Source organism: Artibeus jamaicensis, unplaced genomic scaffold, assembly GCF_021234435.1.
Source record: "Artibeus jamaicensis isolate MK-2021 breed Jamaican fruit bat unplaced genomic scaffold, CSHL_Jam_final contig_384, whole genome shotgun sequence".
NCBI lineage: Eukaryota > Metazoa > Chordata > Mammalia > Chiroptera > Phyllostomidae > Artibeus > Artibeus jamaicensis.
The window spans coordinates 10,560,032-10,581,705 of NW_026521810.1; the positions used below are offsets into that span (position 1 = coordinate 10,560,032).

Genomic DNA, 21,674 nt, shown 5'->3' on the forward strand with positions numbered 1-21,674 from the left:
TGGGAGTGGAACCAGGAGAGAGCTGGTCTGTGCCATCCTCTTCTCTCAGAGGCTGCGACAGGTCTCGGGTGGCCAGGTCTATAGAGATGCAGAGGCTGGAGGCGAGGAGTGATGGGAGCAGACAGGGCAGGGCACGGCAGGTTTCTTGGCTGCTTCTGGCACAAAGAGCAGAAGACAGTGGGGTCTTTCCCTGAACTTCCTGCACCCTCATCCTGACCCTCAGGTGGCTCCTGGCCTAGACACAGGTGCTGTGGCCCTGCCTCATCTGCTCATGGCTGTCTCTAAAGGGAGTGAAAGCTTCGGAGCAGGGCCTCGCAGCACAAGACTGGGCCTCTGCAGGGGGGACCTTTGACCTCTTGAGCCTCTAGCATTATTAAGGCATCTTAGTTGTCTCTTTACTGATTCGTGCCAACTTACTGTCAGCTAATCCATTATCTTTTTGTTTCCACAGTTATGCATCTCAGAATCTGTCTGTGAATTGGCCATCACACTTCTCCCAGCTCTCTGTCCTGCTGTGGGTTTGAACCCACCCTTCCAGTGGATGGAGAGTCTTCAGAATCCTTATTCTGTTATCAGGCCATGCGCCTCTCCTCCGCGTGTTGTGCGGTGGTGTTGAGTGGGAGACAGGTTCTGATCCAGAGCAGGTAACACAGACGTCAGGCACCAGTGCTCCAGCCTCTGGGTGCCACCTACCTTGGTCTCCGGGTTATGGCTGGGTGGGCTCCTCTTTCAGGCCTAACCCCCTCTTCCAGGCTTCACTGGAAGGAGCCTCCACACCTACACTCTGCACCCTTCCTGTGCTGTCTCAAGGGGACGGTGGGGGTGGGGGCACTTTTCTACCTGCAATATGACACATGCCCAGAACGAGACTCAGGGGTCAGCCTGAACTCCAGGGAGTCCCATCAGTGGTCCTGCCGGGAGTCCTTGATAGAAAAGGACACATGGCATTTCCAGAGAGGGAACGTCAACAGCCTCCTTTTGTACCTGTTGTGATGGGAAGACTGGACTGAGAAGACATTTCCACAGGCCAGTGGCTCATCTCCAACTGTTAGGGTGGTGGGTGATGCGGGCGGGCTGTGAAAGCAGAGAGCAGTTTTATCTTTACTTTCCCAAGAGAGGGAAAGGACTAGGTGCCGAGACAGCCCTGAGGGGTAGGGCTTCAAGTTTTTATTGGATTAGAAAGGGGGAGGGTGTCCTAGCTGGGTAGTCATGGCAATTAGTTGTAAATCAGGGGTATTGGGCTGACTGTGCAGGTTTCAGTTCCTTTCGCCATTATGGGTTGGGTTGGGAGTCCGAGTGCCCTGGTCTGGTGTGTTCTGTCTGTGTAAGCTTTAAAACACCAGCACGGGGGAAGCTTTTAGTAATCTTCCCAGTCCTGAGAATAGAGGATCAGAGAAACAGCAGTTAATTATGCCTGAGAGACTTAAGGAAAGACAGAGCTAGCACTGGTAAAGAGGTCCTGAGAGGGGCTTTTTTTGTCCTTTTACCAACTATGATTATTTCCTCTCGAAGTCAAGCTCTTGAGGGGCAGAGCCTGCTCCCTGATGCTCATAGACAATAGCGAGGCCCCCACTGCCCTGAGGCTCTGAAACCAGACTTTTGCTTATCTTCTCCCCTAGGGACCCCAACTACAAGTGCCACAGGTGAGGAGGGAGCTGACATCAGAGTCAGAAGTGTCGGGGCCCTAACCCTGGAGAGGGAGTGTGGTGAGGAAGGGGTGGTAATGAGGAAGATGCTCTCTTCTCAACTGACACCGACACCAAGTCTCGAAGGTGAGATAACCCTCTGGTCCCAAGGGGACTCCCCTGGCCATGCAGAGGATACAGAACTACCCCGGGGCCTGGACCACCAGGACTGGGGTCCTCAGCTGACCTGAATCCCCTACAGCTTCTTTCTAGAGGACCCATTCAGTCCTGGCTGCTGCTTCTAGAGTATTACCCTACCACAGTGACCCTGTGTGCCTGAGCCCCTGCCCTCCCAACTCTGATCACTTTTGACTAAGGGGCCTGCCTGAGGTCCCCAAATGCCTGTGGCCTCCTGGGCCATGCCCAGGTGGCCCTGCAAGAGCCATACCTGCCTTCAGTGGTTGTCACAGGAACTCTCCAGCATGTTGCTAACTCCCCACGCACATCTTTACTGCTTAACGAGGCTTGTGAAGAAGTTCCCGGGGATGCGGAGCAGCCTCCCCATCCCACCCCGTCCTGCCCTCGCCGGTTCACTTACCACCGTACCCTTAGACTTTGGCGAGGGGCCCTTCCACCTACCCTGGTACCACATTCACTGTCAGACTCTGCCTGCAAGAAAATGCTGTGTCTTTTAATGTTTTGAAATCCACTTGCCTCTAGTCCAGGCAGACATTTACGGAGAATGGCCATGTGCTGGGCTCTGTGCCAGGGCTGAGGAGGGGGACCGCGAGTCTGTGTATGTGAGGAGACAGACGTGTGCACAGGGAATGTGGACGAGGCCTGAAGAGATCCCTTACTCCGCTAGGGGGTCGGGGGACCAGTGCCTCCTACAGAAAAAGCCACAGAGCCAAGTCTTAAAGGACGAGGGAAATGGGGTAAAAGAGAGGCGTGGAGGAAGGGACCCCACGTGGGCAGAGAAGGACAGAGGGCGATTTGACAGTGACAGTGAGCACTGACAGGAAATTGCCAGGGGACTGGGAGGGCCCGGTGCGAAGGCCCTGGGAGGACAGAGGCTGGCTCTCACTCTCATCCTGAGGCTACATGAGGCCACGGAGTCACATGGTCTGACCTGCATTTTCTGGGGTTTCTAGTGGAGCCAGGCTTGGGAGGTGGCAGTGGAAGGACACAGCTGATTGGCTGGATGCAGGAGTGAGGGACGAGAAGTCAGGGGTGATTCGAGGCTCATGGTGGTGGCAATTCTCCAAAATATTCTCCCCAAGGTAGCTCTGCATTCCCTCTCATGGGATTCTCAACCAAAGCTTTTCACAATGATAGGGGACTCAAGAGTTGGAAAATTTTAGTTTAAGGTAAACAGTTATAAGCCTAGTAGGTAATGTATATGTTAAAGCTATTGTTTCACAAACTACAGATAAGGCCTATCCTGGCTCCTAGGAGCTGACCTCCTGGGGCACTAAAGATTACCGCCTGGGGACAAGTGGAGGCATCCGGGCCTTTGTGTTCCAGGGAGAGACAGATGACCGCTCGCCCGCCCCTGGGAACAGGGGACTGCCCAGGGCGAGAATGTGCGGTTTCTTTCACCTGACTCTCCCTGAATCTCAAACTCCCTCACTGCATCTTGTTTATTCCCTGCTATAAAACATGTTGGCTTGGAAGAAAAATGTAAGATGGTCTGTTGGGGTATGAACTGTCATCTTCTCAGATCGCCAGCCATCTGAATAAAGTGCCCATAAAGACTCAATCCCTGTTTCTGCTTATTGGGTTTGGCACGTGACAGACAGTACAAACTCTGGTGTCTTTCCCAGTTTTGAGAATGACATTCACTGGGTGACCCGTGCATTTGGTGGCTTTTAGAACAAGAGTTACTCTCCCACAACTGTGACCAACACATTTTCAGTGTTACCTCCTTCTCAGAGGACTGTCCTCACATCCCCACTGCCCAGTCGTGGCCCAGCAGCTGTGACTGCACTGTGTAAGGCTGTCAGAATGCCAGATTGTGGCGGCCTGGGGGATGCCGTTTCCAGCTGGGGAAAGCATGATTCAGAATGTGGCCTGGGTGCTGTGGGCTGTGTTGATAGGCTACCAGGGAGAACAGGTTGCCGCTGATTGGCAGGATGGCCTGCTCTGCCTTGTTAGATGCAGAGGATCCCAGACAGCATGCTGTGGGGAGAGCCTGGGCCCAGACAGACCATCTGAGACAGAGCAAGGGGCACATGATCTGGGCTCTGAGTCCCCAAGCCTCCGTTCCAGCTCCCAAGCTTGCACACATCCAGTGCCTCTGATCTCTACTATAAATTCTCATTTTTCAGATCCTTCGGCAGTCTCAGCAGGTGTCTGCCTCTTGCCACCTAAAGAGAGTTCACTATAGCAATGTCATGCTCTAGCCTTGGTGATCTGATGAATGGGTCTCTGTCCCCTTGGGTTGGTTTGCGACCTATTCCCTGGGCACAGGGTAGACACCTGAGGACAGCAAAAAGAGGAGCCAGCCCTCTAGCCTGATGATTGAGGACAGCTCGACATTTCCTCCTCTCTGTTTCCAGTGGAAACACCACAGCTGGCGTCCTCCCAACTGGTTTACGAAGGCCAGAGTCCCTCCCCTTGTCCAGGTCTCTCCCTCCCCACTCTCTTCTCCCACCTCAGGGCTGTAGGATATGGGGCGTATCAAACTTCTGGGAAGGTGTGTCACAGGTTGGGAAAGTTCCCCCAGGAAGTGTTTCCAAGGTAACCAGGGTTAGCTGATCTCAGGTCAACCAAAGAATTTCCAGGGCCCTGGGGGTGGGGGGAGCAGGAGGAAGGCACCAGCAGGTGTGCTCAGAGTAGGTGTGAATAAACAGACGCAGCAGAACAGGACCCTTCCCACTGCTAAAAGCACTCCACCCCTGCTGCTGGGGCATGGCTGCTGTGAGAGGGCCCAGCCCCCACACAGCCCACTTGCTCGACCTTCCGAGGAATTCAGTTAAACCAGCTGTTTCATCTCCCCTCTATCCTGCACCCAGGGCTGGTCCCTGAGCCCAACCTGTTCTCCTGGTGGGGCTGTGGGAGGGGAGGAGTCTGGGGCGGGCTGGCCAGTCTGCCGATAGATTGTTCCATCGAGATCCTGCTTGGGTAGGGGAGCCCTGGCATGGCCACTGACTGCTAAAGTTCTCTTCTTTCTGCCTTGTTTTGTCCACCTGTCAAGTAGGAAGATTCAGTGTCTTTATCAACCCTTCTGCCCCTCAGCTAACATTGAGGTTTGCTACATTTTGTTTTTTTTCTTGGAGAAATCCTGCCTTGGAGTTAGGAAGTGAGAAAAGTGGGAGACAGAGCTGGAGGCCTGGACTGCTTATGGCTCAAAGCCCCAAGGGTTTCTTCTTTCTTGCTCACTCTTTCTTTCATATTTTTATTTTTAGAGAGAGGAGAAGAGAGGGAGAGAAACACTGATGTGTGAGAAATATCTATGAGTGCCTCTTGTGCACCTGCAACTGGGGACATGGCCTGCAACCCATGTACTCTGACAAGGCATCTAACCGGTGACCTTTTGGTTCTCAGGCTTGCACTCAATCCACTGAGTCAAAGCAGCCTGGGCACCCTGAGGGTTTCAAATGCTGCCCAGGAAGCTGGAAGCTCAACTCTACTGCTTCCAGTGTACCCAACTCAGAAAACACAAAAAAGCCTAAATGGTCACTACCAACTGTAGAGCAGGTGGATTAGATCCAGCTGGGAAAGGGCTACTTCCATCCTGCTGGTGGCAGAACTGAACTCAGAACGTGATTGCCAGGGCAGTAACTTTTTTAAATTAAAAAAAAATTGCTTCTAGAGAGAGGGGAGGTAGAGGCGAAAGACAGGGAGAGCAACACTGATCAGGTGCTTCTTGCATAGCTGAACCCACAACCCAGATACGTGTCCTGACCAGGAATTGAACAGGTGACCCTTTGGTTTGCAGGACGACACCCAAGCAACTGAGTCACACTGGCCGGGGGAGTAACTTTTTAACAGCTCACGTTGGAGGAGAGAAAGAGGAGGGGCAGGTAGGTTCTGGGGAGACCAGCCCCTCCTGATGGCAGCCTCCAGGGGACACGGGTCCTCCACAGGTGCTGGGCTCCTGTGGGTCAGCCCAGAGGGGGAGGGTTGGACACTGCCTGCATTTATGCAGCATAGTCTCGGGCACAGTGTCAGGGGCCTCCAGAGGCAGTACTGGCCCCAGACCACCCCCTTCCCCGACCTTAGAAGCCAGGATGCCCTCAGCCAGTCCCTCAGTGCAGCCCTGATCCTCGTCTCTGAGTAGCCCTTTGATGAGGTCCGCTTCCTGTGTGCACCCTGTTATTAAACAGGACTGTTCCTTCTACGACTGCGCCTTTTGTGCTCTGCTTCTAAGAACACTGTGGAGGCAGCATGGGAAGGGGAAGGATACTGCTGCAGGCTTGGCTCAGACTCGGACTTCAGTGACCCACCCCACCATGAGCAACAAAAAATTCCTGTACAAACTTACCCACCCCCCAAACCAGGGCAGCAGCCCCTCCGTCCAGGGCTCCCAGGGAGGGGCTGCCATGGGAATTCACAAACTCCATTATTTCTTTTAACACAAGCAGCACATGTCTAAGAAAAAGGAGCAGTAGAGATGAGCAGAAGAGAGTGAAATGGCCCAGGATTTTAGCCAGATCTACCCAGAGGTGATCGGTGTCTTACATCTTCCCTCCATGTACTGTTACGTGATCAGCTGTTTGCTCTCATTAGTGCATTGTGGGTATCTCTCAGGTCAAAAGAGCCATTTCCACAGTATTTTCTTTAATGACTGCCTGGTATATAATGTGAGATGCCCGTTTTACTGATTCCTTTGTCTGGGTGGCCATCAGGGGTGTTTTGGCATGAAGAATGATGCTGCCAGAATCATCTCCATCCATGTAGCATTATTTCCCCAGGACCTGCTCAGCTACCGGCAGCCTCTTGGTATCAGGTACACAGCCACTAGGAAAACACAGGCCTGTGTAGCTACATCTCTGGGCATAGCTTCTATCAGCTCTCTCAGCTGTGACTAGATGGGGCTGTGCTGGGCCAAAGGGCCCGCCTTGGCGAGGATTTGCCCTCCCAAAGGACTGTGCCTGCCTGAATGGAGCCTCCAAGAGCCGCTCCAGACAAAGCCTGGTGGCCTCTCTGCTCCACAGGCCTGGCAGAAGGCTCCAGAAGGAGCTGGGAGAGGAGCCCGGTTCCTGGGCCTGTAAGGCTGCACTGGTCATGTTTGGGCCAGGGCTTCCCAGAGTCTGAACGCAGAATATAGTATTTACAAATTGGACCACCCTAGGTAATCCACAGCTACTGAGTACTTCCTTTACCCAACTCGGAGGCAGCCCTCCCAGGAAGGCTTGGGGAGGGGTAAGAGCACCAGGCTCCCACCCCAGGCTTCAGAGGGCGGTCTGACCAGGCCCTGCCTCCAACTCCAGGCCTCCACCCTGCCCTTCCAGCGCTTTGGGCCTGTGCCCAGGTAGCTCGGGAGCCCAAACCCGTCGGGCCAGTTTTGAGAGCCGGAGCACAGAGGCTGGCGAAGGATGCACGGCTGGCCCTGCGTTCCTCCCACACTCTCTGCCGCCTGAGCCCCACATTTGCCTGCTCCTCATGGCAAGCGCACCAGGCCTCCCAGCACGTCTGCTGGGCCTGATGCTGTCCCTGAGCCTGCGGGGGGCGCAGGCCGTGGACTGTGGGTCTCTCGGCCCAGCCTCACGCCTGACTTTCACACCCACAGCCAGGGACCTATGGCTGGCTCCTCGTGTCCGCGCTCCTGGGCCTCTGGACCACCTCTACAGCACCGTGCGCCGCTTCCTCTCTGCTGTGCAGCCCAAACCCTTCCCCACCGGTGAGTGTGCTCTCCCAGGCGGGCCTCGGGAAGGGCTGGGTCCTGGCCAGCACCCTTATCCCCCACCACCACGGAATGAGGTGCTTGCAGGGCAGGGTCTCCAGCATTCCCCACCCCCATCTTCCTGCCCAGGGGCATCACCTGGAGACCCCTCCAGGACCTTTCTGTGTGACCTTAGAGTATTACCCCCTCTGTAAAGGGGGACCTTTACCCCCTCTGAGTATTAGTTTCTGTTTTAATATGGAGGAGATTACATTAGAAGTCCCCAAAGGCCTGGCTAAAATTTTCTCTGGGTCTGGTGGTACCAGGGGTTGGGAGGTACAGGAGGGGCTGCAGGGAGCTCTCAGCCTGTTGCCCCGCCTTTTGAGGGAAAGAGCTCCTAGGCCAGGCTCTCCTCTGCCCTTAACCAGGCTGATGGCTTGGCTTCCTGCTGCAGGGCCAACCTGCAGGTTCCAGGAGGAGGGGCCAGCCAGGCCTCCCCTCAGCCACTCCACCCTGAGGCCTGGGCATGATGGCAAGGGGCTGTAGCGGCACTGCCTTCTCCCAGTGTGCCGTGGTAGTGGGAGGGGCCACTCTGGAGAGCCCAACTTCTCCTGGCAGTGGGGGTGGGAACTGTGTGAGGGCAGTCGCATTCCCCAAGTCTCCTGTGTGACTCTTTCCATAGAACTGGCCAGGGCGCTGCTGAATGAGCCGGCCTCCGTGAAGGTGGACGAGGTGAGGCTGGGGAGGGGGCGGGGCAGGGGAAGGAGTTCAGGCTGAGCCTGGGGGCCAGAATAGGAAGGCTCCCTCAGCTCAGCCCCTCTTGCTGGCTGTCCCCTGGGTTGGAGGGGGGTGGAGTCTGGGCACCCCTCCCCCTCTTTCATGAGTGCTGCAGTTGGCAGACCTGATTTCAAACAACAGCTCTGCCATTAACGTGTGTGCAGCGAGCCCTGACCTCCCTGGAGGGCAGTTTCTCCAGATACAAGGTGATAAACAGTAAGGACACGTGCACCTTGCACGGGTTCAAGGACATTCGTGAAAGTGCCCACTGTGTGCATCGCCCCCTCCTGGTTACCCTCTGGTGTTCTGTGGGGCAGGCTGCCTGGTGAAATCAGAACAGCTCTTCCACCTTGCCGCCCCGCCAGGTGGTGCAGTACGAGACTGGCTACGTGGTGTGTGCTGTAATCGCCGGCCTCTACCTCCTGGTGGTGCCCGCTGCCGGGCTCTGTTTCTGTTGTTGCCGTGGCCGCAAGAGGCGCTGTGGGGGTCGAGTGAAGACGGAGCACAAGGACATGGCCTGTGAGCGTGGCACCCTCATGACCTTCCTGCTGCTCACCACCCTCGTGCTGCTGTGAGGGGTGCCTGGCTCCGGCGGGAGGGGTGGGTCCAGGTGCAGGTGCCAGAGGACATCCATCGAGTCCCTTTCTCCGCCCCCATCTTGCAGGATTGGCGTTGTCTGTGCCTTTGTCACCAACCAGCGTGTGCATGAACAGATGGGCCCCAGTGCCAAGGCTGTGCCTGAGACACTGCTCAGCCTCCGGGGCCTGGTCTCTGATGTTCCCCAGGTGAGCACCAGGTAACCCCTCACCCTCACCTACCCACAAGAGCACCAGGCCCCAGGCAGGTCAGAGCAGAGTGGGCCCTACAAATTTCCACAGCGTGCCACTTCCAACATGCACCTGACTGCCCCCTGCTGGAAAGTCTCTGTAATACGTAAATGCTGGAGAGTCCCCACGTTTTAAATGCTGGGAAGGTCTGGGAAACCACCAGAGGGAGGGCTGTCAAGTGATGGCCCTGTGTTTGCCTAGGAGCTGCAGGCTGTGGCACAGCAGTTCTCCCTTCCCCAGAAACGTGTCTTGAAGGACCTGGATGGTGAGGATTACAGCTGGCTGGCAGGCAGGCCAGCCCCAGGACCTCCTGCCCAGGCCTGTCTCGAAGGGCCCTCTCATTCCCTCATCTGGGCTCTACCTGGAAACACCCTTACTGGGTGGAGATTGGGCCAGTGGGGCTGCACAGCAGCCAGTCTGCTGCAGAACCTGGGGAGGCCGGATGGACGGGTGGGGAGGGCTCTTGGCTCCTGGGGACCAGCCCTCAGATGCCTGTGCTCTTCAGGTGTTGCCACGAGCATCGGGAGCACAATCCACACCCAGCTCAGGAGCACAGTTTACGAGATGCTGGCCTCACTGCTCAGCCTGGGCCATGGTGAGTGGGATCAGGGTCCAGGGTGATGTCTCCTGCGGGCAAGCCCCTCCCCTAGGGTTTACCCTAGGATCCCCTTGGACACCCTTGTCCACATCCTGCCTCAGTGTGCCCTGAGGTCATATCCATTATAACTATTGAGGTTAGAGGTTAATGTTGGCAGGTCCATTTGACTCGTGGGGAGGGAAGTTGTTTTGCTTCCTGCAAGGGCTCTGAGGACTCTGGCAGCAGCGGATGCTGCTCAATCAATGTGTGGGTGGGTCTCAGCCCTACAGGTCTCCGTGGACCACCTCCGAGCCCTGAACACCACTCTTGTGGAGCTGTGGAAGGGCCAGCAGGAGCTGGATCAGGCTGTTCGGGCACACCGGGAGCACCTCCATGCCCTGCTGCAGGAGCCTGACTGCCAGAGCTGTGCAGAGACCCTGAGCCGGGTCCAAGACCTGGAGTTGGGAGCTGACTTCAGCCAGGTGCAGGCTGGACAGAAGCCATTAGAGCAAGGGAGGCCTTTTTACCTGCTGCCATAGGAATACCCAGGCAGCCTGGGTCCCATGTTCCCTGAGGCAGACCCCCTCCCTCTCCACAGACCCGGGGTACACACTGTGCTGTGAGTGTCCTGTGAATTGCCTCCTTGAGTGCTCACTGCCACCCAGGACAGGAGAGCTGCGCAGGTCCCCACGTTTTAAACAAGAGGACACTGAGAGTACAGCAGTCTCTGCTCCCAGCCTCCCATTCTCCCTCAGGAGCCCCTCTCGGTCCTTTGTCATCACCCACTCCCCTCTCCAATTTCAGGTGCCCCAAGTGGATGATGTCCTACATCACCTGAAGGGGGTCCCAGAGGCCAACTTCTCCAGCATGGTCCAGGAGGTGAGTGCCTAGCCCAGTCTGCCCGACTTCCCCCACCTGCCTGGGAACTCACGAGTGAGAGGCCTCCGTTTTCCCCTTTTGGGTGGGTACCCAGTTAAATCTAAGATTTGGACCAAATTTGGCCTCACCTGTCACATGGGATCCTGGGCCGGAATCTCACAATGCCAGTTTTTGAGTGCACAGAGGCTGGTGGGGGAGGCAGGCCTGGAACTCAGAAGCAAGAGCTAGGCCCTTAAGCGTGGGGCGCTGGAGTGGCAAGGGGGGGAGCGTGCAGCTGAGCCCCAGGGGGCAGGCAGGATCTCCTGTGTAAAGGCGGGCCGTGGGGGAATGTGCGACACAGCCAACGCCTGTGACCCAGGGCCCGGAAAGTCTGAGTTGAGGAAATGGTGAGTCACCTGTGCCGAACGGCTGGAGCAGAAGGTTCCAGACGGAAAGAAGTGGGAGGTGAGCCTGGAAGAGTAGGTTAGAGCTGGACTTGTGGGAAATAGACCTGGCAGCCATGTGCAGGATGGATGGGAGAGATGAGACAATAGCGGGGAGTCTATTGCGATTGTCTCAGCAAGAGGGGATGGGGAAACAAGGGAGGGGTCTTTGAGGAGCACTGTTTGGGGAGTTGAATCAGGTGGGGCCCAGGAAGGGGAGAAGATGCCATTGACCCAGGGGAACAAAGGAAGGCTGTTTCCTTATTTCCTGAGTTGGGAGCACCGAGTAGGATCTCCTCCTTCTGGGCCTGTTGATGTCAGGGTCCCCAAGTTGGGATACCCCAAGTTGGAGAGCAGGAGGCTCAGCTACCTTTTGCTCTGGCAGGAGAACAGCACCTTCAATGCCCTCCCACTCCTGGCCTCCTTGCAGATGGCCGATGTGGTCACAGGTAAGGCCGGCCTAGCACCCCACCCCACCCCATTCCTCCCCTAACAACAGGCTTGTGGAGAGAGGAGCGGGGCAGTGCGGGGGAGGCTGAAGGCTGCTCCCTTGGCTGGGCCTGGACAGGGAGTGGGCCCTCTGTAGGTCAGGAGCTTCTCCCGACCATCCTTTCCCAGGGGCCCCTGGGTGCCTTCCCCAACCCATAAGCCCCTGCTGCTTTGGGCAGAGCTGAAGAAGGTGGTGGCCCAGCAGCCCGAAGGGTTGAAGACAATGGCCAAAGTATTCCCAGACTGGGAGGCAGCCTCTCGCTGGAGCCAGGCGCTGGAGAAGGTGGAAAACAATAGTCGCCCCTACCTGAAGGAGGTGCAGAGATACGAGAAGTACAGGTGCTCAAAACCCATGGCGGGGGGGGGGGGTGGAGTAGGCAGCCCAGCCTCTTGGCCAGCGGGGCCCGATTCCAGCCCCCCATCAACTCCTTGTTGTACTAAGCCTCTGTCTGCCTTTCAGCCAAGATCCTTTCTGTGTCCCCACCTCGACTGTGTGGCCTTGAGCCTGAGGACCCCATAGGGGCAGGGATTAGTGGCCCCACCCAGGCAGTCAGTCCTATGCTGGCCTATCCCTTCCCAGTGACACCTGTACCTTCTCTGTGGCAGGTGGATTGTGGGCTGCGTGCTGTGTTCTGCGGTCCTGCTGGTGGTGGTCTGTAACCTGGTGGGCCTCAACCTGGGCATCTGGGGGCTGTCTGCCCGGGAGCACCCCAGCCACTTGGAAGCCAAGGGCAGGGCTGGAGCCCGCATCCTCATGGTGTAAGAAGGGCTGTAGAGAGGGGTAATGTCTCTCCCAACAGGCTGGCCAGGGCCCTCTTCACTCACAGACAGCTCCTGTCCTGGGCATGGCGAGACTGAGCTCTGGTACTGACGAGCTGGGTGGCTGTGGGCAAATCAGAAACCCATCTGGGCTGTGGAGTCCTCATCTGCATAAAAGGTTTCACTAGAGCAGGAATGACAACAAAGAAGCACTTCTGCCTCCACATCAGTGATAATTATAGTAACCAGTGGGCATTCCTTCCCCCTGAGCACAGGCAGAGCCTCGGAGTCTTTCTTAACCCAGCATCCAGGCAGCACCACCACTAGGAGGTGGCACCAGAGATAGAATCTATTTGCCATCCCTGGACTAGTTGGCCCCTCACATGCTGCCCCTCACCCACCAACAGCAAGCTTGTTGAGAGAGGAGCAGGGCAGTGGGGTGAAGCTGAATGTTATTCTCTTGACTGGGCCTGTTCTTCAAGGGCAGGGCCGGCACGTTTAGTTGTGTAGGCTGGTCACTGCAAAAGAGTCCTTGGCTGAAGGAGTGAGTAGGGGCTGAAGTCCAGCCCATGTTTTATTCTCTAAGCCACAGGTGGCAAATACAAGGCTTGCAGGCTGAATCTGGCCCTCCACCTTGTTTCTACCTGGCAGCAATGCCGAGCTCCTTGCCCCTAGCTAAGGAGTAATTACATTTATATAATCCTAAAATTACATTCGGCCCTTTGAAGGCAACTGTGAGACTGATGCGGCCCCCAGTGAAAATGAGTTTGACACCCTTGCAGATCTTGGCACAGGGCTCCGCCTGCCTCCCAAAGACCTGCAGGTCTGAGGTCCTCCTCAAACTCTCTCGGTTGCTGGTCCTCCTGGAGGGTTGTGGCCAGCTGCACAGGTGGCCCCGTTGAGGGCTGCACTCTGGAGCTGGTCGCCACTATGTGCTCTGGGCCTAAAGGCTGGCAGTCCTGTCTCTTTGAGCACAACAGTTACCCTGTCCTCTAGGCTGCCAGGGCCAGCCAGAGTACCAGAAATAGTGCGAGGATGGGGTGGACATGGTGGGGACAGTCAGCAGTTCTAACTCCTGACCCAAGTGGCAGAGCCCTCTGAGTTTTGTCGCCAGAGGGCTCTACCCTGAGGCCAACTTGACCATGTTGGCCTGGGATGTGGGTTCAGCGGAAGATCTCTCCTTCCTCACCTACCCCTGTCTGCCTTCCCCAGGGGTGTGGGCCTCAGCTTCCTCTTTGCTGGGCCCCTCATCCTCCTCGTCTTCTCTACGTTCCTGGTGGGTGGCAACGTGCAAACGCTGGTGTGCCGGAGCTGGGAGAGCGGGGAACTCTATGAGGTGGGTAGAGGTGAGGGGGATTTCTCTGCTGTAAGGTGAGCATAGAAAAAGGGTTAGAAGGAAGTGGGCGCCAGAGAAGGCAAGAGGATGGGCATGGGGGTGGGGAGAGCGATGGAGACGGCCCAACAAAAAGCAGAAAACCACCAGTAGGTGAGGAGTGGGAGACAGAGCCCATGAGTCCTTGGGCGATGCCCAGCCCAGGGCAGGAACTCCCAGGGCTTGAACCCAGACCTGAGCCCCTCTGTTCTCCCAGCTCTGAGTCTGCAAAGTGGTGACTTTGGTTCCCCAGTGCTTCTAGCAGGTAATCCCGAATTCTCTGTTTTAGGAGGGTCCCTACAGTAAGTTAAGGCCCCCAGTGATTTGAGTCCGAGGCAGATTTGGGTATGGTCTCTGCTGAGCGAGGGGGTCATGGGATTTGGCTCTTGGCTGGGAGGCCTTGCCCCTCCCCACTCCAGGCTCATTCTCCCTAACCCATCTCCAGTTTGTTGACACTCCGGGGAACCTGCCCTCGTCCATGAACTTGCCCCACCTTCTGGGCCTGAAGAAGAATATCAGCATCCTCCTGGCCTATCAGTGAGTCGGAAGCTTGGGCTGGGGACAGGGTATGAGGAGGAGCTGAGATGGGTGCCCCATTCAGGTGATGTCTGCCCCTACTGGCCATCCCTTCCCTCCTCTTTGATGACTTTTGTTCCTCCCCAGGCAGTGCAGGAAAGGGGCCCCACTCTGGAAGGTCCTGCAGCTCAATGACTCCTATGACCTGGAGATGTACCTGGATATGAGCCAGGTAAGGGAAACTTCCAGAAGGCTGTGTGGACTCCTCCTGAAGATCTCCCTCCTCTAGTCTTGACTCCATGGTGAAATCATCTCCTTGAACCTGAGAAGTCTGCAAGAGCAATTGAGGTGTCTCAGGGGCAGAGGCCCCAGGTGCTAGCTCAGGGTCTGGCCCAGGGCTGGAGCCCAGGAGGTGTCTGGGATGTGCAGGTAGGTGGGAGAGCACCTGGAGGCTCTGAGCAGCTCTGAGCACTGTGCTCCAGGAAAACCGGATGCAGCTGAGGCTACAGCAGGAAAGTCTAATGGTGGTGAGAGGCTGAGGGTGTTTGTGTCCTGACCCAGGCAGGCGCTGGCTGGCGTGCTGCAGCTGGGACAGGGTGACAGTGAAAATGGTGGTGACCAAGTTGAATACCACTGGGGAAGGGCTCCCACAGGCTCCTTGCTGAGCTTACACAATCAGTAGGTGGTGGCAGGATTCAATTCCTCAGCCGCCAGACTTGGCCAGAACTTGGCCAGAACTTGGTGTACAGAACTGGAGGAAAAGGTCCATGCTGATGACAGATAGTTCTGGGACAGAGAAGGAAGAACTACTTCACAAAAAAAGGGACCTCTTTAGAGAATGGGGTTCTCCTGAGGGTGTACTTTCTCTCCTTTCCACTCTCCATGCCTATGAGAGGTGGGGGGAGAGGAGCTGGACTTCCAGGGCCCTCAGAGAGCCATTCCCACGCCCACTGGGGACCCACCCCCGAGCATGCTGACTCCTGATTCTCCATCCAGAAGCCCTTCCAACTCCTCTTGGACTCACCACTTCTGCTCAGCCCACCGGCCAGTGGAGTCCAGATGACAGCCCCAACTCCATAACTTGACCTATGTAACTGGGCCAGCTTCTGTAGTGCCTTAGCTTTCTCCTCCTCCACTGTCTCTAACCAGACGAGACGCCCGCAGAGCAGGTGACGCCAGGTTCTCAGTCACAGACACTGCCTGTGGAGGAAGGCTGGCGGCCAGGGAGGGCTTCAGCAGTGGCTGGGCAGAGGGGCCTGTGCTTTGCTGGCTGGGAGTCACGGCTCTTATGGGAAGGTTCTCATCCCCAGTCCCGGGAGGGGAATGGTCCACTCACAGGAGTGTCTGGACAGGTAGGGCCTCAGGTTCAGAGGGACTGATCAGTCCTTGGGGGCCATCTGGCAACATCAAACATGATCTTAAGAGTGCTTGTCCTCAAAGGAGATCATAAGAAGCTGACAAGCCAGAGGAAAATGTGATGTGGTGTGCTTTCCAGGGAACCAGGCGGAGGGCTCTGGCCACCTTCAAACATCTCTTGTACCTGTCTGCTACCAATGCCTCTGAGAAAGAATCTGGCCCTGCTCCCCCTGGGAAAGCAGGGTGGTGGGTGGGAGGGGGAGGACCAGAGCTGAACTCCATTCTCTAAGCTGCTGTGAAACCTCGGGCAGGTGAATGCTCCTCTCCGGACTCAGTTTCTCATCTCTTAAACACTGGGGCCAAATGCCATGCCCTTTAAGTCTCCTCCAGCAATGGCTGGAAAATACTGAGTGTCCCTTTTTAAATTGTGATCTGTCTTGGAAGTATGATTGTGTGCACTCATTCATTCATTCATTCATTCACCATCCATCCATTCATTTTTACACATTCAACACACTTGTCTGGCACCTACCACGTGTGAGCTTCTGCTCTAGACACTAAACGTTTGGTTCAGAATGGGTGTACCAGGTGCTGCTCTCATAGAGATGATGACAGTAGGCAAGTGCACACATAAATAATGTCACAGCAATAGGCACTCTAAAAACCTTGTCAGACGGTGATGTGATAATGATGGGCTGGGGAAGCACTTTTATTCTGGGTGGCCAGGAAGGTCTGCATTGCTGCCTGGTAGCCAGATAGGTACCTGAGGAGGGCAGGGTCTTGATGGGAATGGGTTGGGGGGAAAGGAAGGAAGTAGGGGAATGCAGGGCCCTCTCTTAGGCTGGGAGGATCCAGGGTGGGGACCCTGGTGAGCTGCTGCTCTGGAGTCCTGGCTCGGTGCCTGGGCATGCCCTCATCCTGTCCCCTCCCTCCCAGTATATGGCTAACCTGGAGCAAGAGTTGCAGAACCTCACGGTGGATGTGAAGAGTCTGGACCTGCTGAGTCCAGCTGGCCAGCGGGACCTGAGGGCTCTGCAGAGCAGTGGGCTTGGTAGCATCCACTACTCCAGCTTCTTCATCCAGGTCAGCAGTGGGCCCCTCAGGCCAGAGTGCTGCAGGACAGAGGGGTCCACAGAGGAGCTGGGGGGTGCATCTCACCTTGCCCCAGCCCTCCATCTTCCCTCAACTCCCCATGTCCCTGGCGGGTACCCAGACCTTTTGCCCAGACTCTGTCCGTGGTCCTGAACCCTCTCCTGTGGCAAATGGTGGCAGGGAGTCGCCTCTTCCTTGGGATACACCAGAGGGCGCCCCACTTTTCTCAGCGATCTGAATGGAAAGTGGTGTATATGAGTCACGGTTTCAGGTGAAACCCACTGGGCTGATGTGCCCCAGCAGACTCTCCTGGTGTGCAGAAGTTTTGAAAAGACTGGGGGTTCATCCCCTCTCAGCCTCTCCATCTGCCTCCAGATCCAAAAGCCGGTGGTGAACACCAGTGTGGAGCAGCTGGCCCAGGAGCTGGAAGGACTGGCCCACTCTCAGGTGAGAAGGGAGCAGAGACCCCTCAAGGAAGGCAGGAGTCTGGGGAAGCCCAAGAGGCGGGAGAGGGTGAGAGTGTTTGGATCGAGGGGAGGGGGCGAGGGCAGAGACCAGGTAGAGGGCCCCCACCAGTGAGGCTCTGGACCCCTGACAGAGCCGAAGGGTTTCGCAGTATCAGCTATGACTCAGTTTGCCCACCAGTGGGCTGTGTGGCATTGGGCAAGTCATTCTGTGTCCCTGGGCTCATCTCTTCCATCTGTAAAGCTCAGATGAAGTAACCGCCCTGACCTCTCTCCTGGGGCAAGTGTCTCTAGGTGCTCGCTGCTCTGGGAGCCACCAGGACAGGTGGCATGAGGACGGGGCAGTGGGTCAGATATCATGACAGTTGCCCATGCAACTCCACTGGGAAAAGTGGCATTTTGTATTTACAAATATTTGAAGTTTAAAAAGTTATTTTCCAGGTATCTTATAGACCCTACCATTTCAGCAGATGCCGCCCTCACCCAGACGGGCTCTGCGGCTAACGTAGGGTTGCCTGTGAGCTGGCGGCAGACCTAGAACGTGGGCTCAGGCCCCTGCACCCAGATCAGGCCCGGAAGCTCAAGGAGGCCTCTGTTGTCTCTGTCTGACCCCGGCATTCACAGCCCTCATCACACTGGCTGAGCAGTTGGCAAAGGCTGTCCTATCCTGGGAACAGAGCCATTTTATCTCCATCCCCCCTCAGGGCGATTCTGTGCTGGAGAAGCAACTACAGCAGGAGGCCCAAGGGCTCGAAAACTTCTACCAGAACAAGGTCCTCCCCCAGCAGCACCTTGTGGTAAGTCTGGGGGCCCAGTGAGCTTGGGGCCTGGGGAAGAGGGAAGGTAGGGAGGGGGCACAAAAGAGGAGGCAGGTGCCAGATCCCTCTCTCCCCTAACCAGCCCCAATCTCTCCTCCACAGGCCAAGCTCAACATCAGTGCCAGGGCTCTGGCTTTCTCAGCGCCAAGCCTCCAGGTGGCTTCTGGAGATGGGGAGTCGGGAGTCGGGTGGAGCAAACGGGAAGCAGAGAGAGGGAGGCAGGGAGGGGCCAGCTGACATGGGACCTCACCTGCTTTGCCTGGTCCCATGGGAGGTTGAGGGTTGGGCTGGGAAGAGTTGGGGGTGGGTGAGCAGATCCTTGAGGACCACTGTCTTTGGCCTCTGTGTCCTTAGGGCTTAATTCCCCCTCTCCCAAGCTCAGTATATTGTGTGTTATATGTTGCATTCCGGAAGGAGTGGCTGCTCCCTGATTGAGCAGGATGCTGAGTTGAGTCCCTCTCCTCTCCCCAGCTGGAGACCTCAGGTGTCCTAGACAGGGTCACTCACCTAAAAGAAGAGCTACCTGCCTGGGCTGCCCGTATCCTGAAGAATGTGAGTGGGGGGATGGCAGAGGGATGGGGGCCACCTCAGAGGCAGAGCTGGGTTGAAGGGCTGACCCACACAGGGCTCCCACCTCAGGCCTCTCCTCCAGGCCTATTCCTTTACCGTGACTCCCAGGAAGGCAAGCTCAGCCTGTCCTGATGGGGCCAGGCATGGGGCTGGGGTGCAGGTTCCTGAGATTCCTGCTAGCCCAGGGATCCCCTCTTTCCTGCAGGAAAGCAAGTGCTTCCTGACCCGGGAGATGGGATACTTTTTCCAGTATGTGGCCTGGGTGAGAGAGGAGGTGAGTGGGGCACAGACCCCTGCCAGCCTCAGCACTGCTACTAATCACCCACTCCCAGCCATACCAGCCATTCACCTTGCTCTATCCCTCTTTCATCCCTAGAACTCTTTGGGGGATGCTGTGGAGATGCTCTGGAACCCAGACTCCCAAACCTGGCATCCATGCCCTTGCTCGCTGGTTGGGCTCTGCACACACACCTTCTGGGCAGCCCTTCTCTGAGGCCTGAGTGTGAGCGGGGCAGCCATGGGCCCAGAATGTGCTGCTCACACCCAGCCCCCACACCCTTCCTCGGGCTGGCCCCTTACACATACTGTCTGAGGCCAACAAGCCCTCCAGCTCACCTCCTCCTCCAGCGCTGGCTGATCCCAGGCTCTGCAATCTGTGCAGCCTCTCCAGTGGGAGTGTGGCTGAAAGCACAGTGCTGGGCACACAGTAGGGGCTTCACAGAGGCTGGTGCATGGCATGGAAAGGGCAGGAGCTGAGCCTGTGTCAGTGTGTCCTTGCCTCTCTGTGTTCCTGTGTCCATGTGCCTGTACAGCTGTGTCCCTGGGCCTATCTACGTCCCTGTCAACTTCTCTCTCTGACTATGGGGTGTGCCCCATGGGACCTGGTACATCTGCCTCATATTGATGCCACAGGTGACTCAGCGCATTGCCACCTGCCAGCCCCTCTCTGGAGCCCTGGACAATGGCCGTGCGATCCTGTGTGACATGATGGCTGACCCATGGGTGAGTGCTGGGGAGCTCATCTGGGCTCATGGACATTAAGGCCGTTGTGGGAGGGGTGCATGAGCAGGGCCTGAGGCGAGGAGTGGCACCTCAGCCCGCCCTCTCAGCTCTGAGTAGTGGGGGCCTGGGATTCTGAGTGGCATGAGAAGTCACTGCCCAGCTCCACTGAGCTAACCCCCCACCCTTGTTCCAGAATGCCTCCTGGTTCTGCCTTGCTTGGTGTACCTTCTTTCTGGTCCCCAGTATCATCTTTGCCATCAAGACCTCCAAATACTTCCATCCCATCTGGAAACGCCTTAGGTGAGGGGGCTACCAGGGCTGCGGGGGCCACGGGAGCCCAGGAAGAAGTCTTTCCAGCCTCTGGGCCCCAGTCCCCTGCCACACCACTTCCTGAACCCACCCGCCACTAGCAGAGGAGGTACACGCTGGCCCTAAGGAGCCACACACTCAGGGTGCTCCAGGTTGGGAAGTTCTTCCCATGCCCTTGCTGCAGCACACCCAGCGGGCACAGCTTTCTGGAGCCCTGCCTCCTCTGGCGAGCTTCTGAGGCAGGAAAATCAGGGCTCTGGGTCTGTCCCTGTGTCAGGTCGAGGGTCTGTGCCAGGGTCACACATTCTGTTCACATTGCCACAGCTCCAGTAGCTCTGAGGAGACTCAGCTCTTCCACATCCCCCGGGTCACCTCCTTGAAGCTGTAGGACTCTGGGTGAGTCCTCCCCCTTAATTCCTTAGTGCCAGGGGCAAGGGAATAGGGGGAAGAAGGGAAGGGACCCTTAAGCCCTTTTCTGGGTGGGTGGTCAGGGGCCACTGTCCTTCTCCACTGTCCCAGAGGCAGACCCTCTCTACAATCTGGGGTCCCCAGGGCTCAGGAGGGCAGGAAGGTTCTGGGTCTTGGTGGGGTCTGAGTGTGGAATCTGGTCCATCCAGCAGTAGGACTGACAAGCCCAGGCCTGTCCCCCCATCCCTGTCACTCACCTCTTTCATTCTGAATCCACAACAGGAGTTTGCTAGCTGCAAAGTAATGCCAGCGCTGCCACATTCCGCCTTTGACTTGGCCTGGACCAGAGGGCTTCTGTCGCTCTTGCTCCCAGAGCCCAGGCTGGCATCCAGGCCTGCGCAGCCCCCCGCTCCCAGCTTCCTGACCCCACCTTGCCTGTTCCCTTTCTACCCCTGTCTCTCCACAGTCCCCTTTGTTTGTTCTCATAAGCAGACTTAAGTGCTACTGAGCTACAGAGCCAATAGGTTCTTCCAGGTATCCATCCCTTCTCCTCCTTGTGACATGTCTGCACCTAGAAGACCCCATTCTCCACCTAGTGGAAGCGCTTTCTCAGCCCCTTGGGTGGGACAGAGGCCCTGCCACCTTACTCTGTCACCACTCACCCCTCCCCCTACACACTCGCGCCCCCCACTCCTCTCCAGGCCCTTATTTTAACTGCCCCTCCCCAGTTTCCCCAGCCTCACTCTGTCCCCTCCTCCGGGGAAGCTCTTTCCCCTTTGTCCTCTCTTCAGCTCATCCCACTACCTTACTGGTCCCCAGGGACCCCTCATGCAAGACCAAAGTAATCAGGTAAAGCCGCCAATCAGACAAGGGGCCACCATGGCCCAGGCCTGGCTGGCTGCATCGTGGCCCCCAAACCCACTGCCGCCTGGTGACTTGTACCCTCCACAAGCCCTGGCCTGGGTTTCCCGGCCCCACAGCCTGTATAAAGGCTGAGTCCCCTTCCTACACCCTTGACTGGAAACAGTATTGTTGTTCATCAGCAACTCTCTGAGTATCGGTTCCCCGGGAAAGGAGCCTGGGACCTGCGCCAGGGCGGGGCCGCTCCCCAGGCTCCCCGGAAGGTGACCTCTTGACAGACCCCAGCCAGCTTCCCCAGGAGGGATCTGGGGCCACAACGGGGTTTTGCACTATGACCCTTACTCCTTCTCTCCTGTACATGTGTCCTGGGGTTATCCCTGGTCCATCCCTCTACTCTGCATGCTGAGTCCTGGGTTCCAGAAGAAGGGAAGAGGAAGAGGAAGAGGAGAGAGAGGAGGTCCCCTGGTACATTAAAGTGCTCTCACTTTCTAAGCCTTGGCTTTGGGTCCTTACCACTAAGTATCCTAGGTTAGGGCCCCTGTATGCAGTTGGTGTTTAATGAGTGTTTGTGGAGAGAGAACCCCAGGCCTGCTCTGGTCACAGGCATTCCCCTACAATAAGCAGGCGAAGAGCGGCCCACTCCAGGAGCAGGCAGACCTGGGTCCGCGTGCTCACTCTAACGCTTGTTAGTGGAGACACCTTGCACATGTCACACGGGACGCCT

At 56.9% G+C, this 21,674-nt stretch overlaps 1 protein-coding gene across 6 annotated transcripts; it reads left to right on the forward strand.

Moving 5' to 3' along the window:
• The first annotated feature begins 1,504 nt into the window (after nt 1-1,504).
• On the forward strand, nt 1,505-21,442 carry PROM2 (prominin 2). Of its 6 annotated transcripts, XM_053664543.1 has the most exons (25): nt 1,505-1,772; nt 7,360-7,470; nt 8,135-8,184; nt 8,595-8,800; nt 8,894-9,014; nt 9,258-9,321; nt 9,562-9,651; nt 9,916-10,115; nt 10,438-10,512; nt 11,320-11,383; nt 11,603-11,762; nt 12,030-12,182; nt 13,395-13,518; nt 14,000-14,091; nt 14,218-14,302; nt 16,363-16,509; nt 16,894-16,965; nt 17,687-17,779; nt 17,903-17,956; nt 18,272-18,352; nt 18,576-18,644; nt 19,283-19,372; nt 19,566-19,672; nt 20,006-20,077; nt 20,372-21,442. In XM_053664543.1, the coding sequence occupies exons 1-24, from the start codon at nt 1,724-1,726 to the stop codon at nt 20,067-20,069; spliced, it is 2,421 nt and encodes an 806-aa protein (XP_053520518.1). In that variant the 5' UTR covers nt 1,505-1,723; the 3' UTR covers nt 20,070-20,077; nt 20,372-21,442. The 6 variants fall into 6 exon arrangements, with proteins under 6 accessions (XP_053520518.1, XP_037002062.2, XP_037002063.2 ...); XM_037146167.2 differs by lacking the exon at nt 1,505-1,772 and having other exon boundaries at nt 7,072-7,470; XM_037146168.2 differs by lacking the exon at nt 1,505-1,772 and having other exon boundaries at nt 7,084-7,470; nt 8,570-8,748.
• Nucleotides 21,443-21,674: the final 232 nt, after the last annotated feature.

Excerpts from the sequence above, each read along its gene's own strand:
- PROM2 (XM_037146167.2), top strand. The coding sequence starts at position 7,233 with ATGGCAAGCGCACCAGGCCTCCCAGCACGTCTGCTGGGCCTGATGCTG. Across the intron at positions 10,513-11,319 it reads TCTCCAGCATGGTCCAGGAG|GAGAACAGCACCTTCAATGC; the intron begins GTGAGTGCCTAG and ends TTGCTCTGGCAG. Across the intron at positions 13,519-13,999 it reads AGAGCGGGGAACTCTATGAG|TTTGTTGACACTCCGGGGAA; the intron begins GTGGGTAGAGGT and ends ACCCATCTCCAG.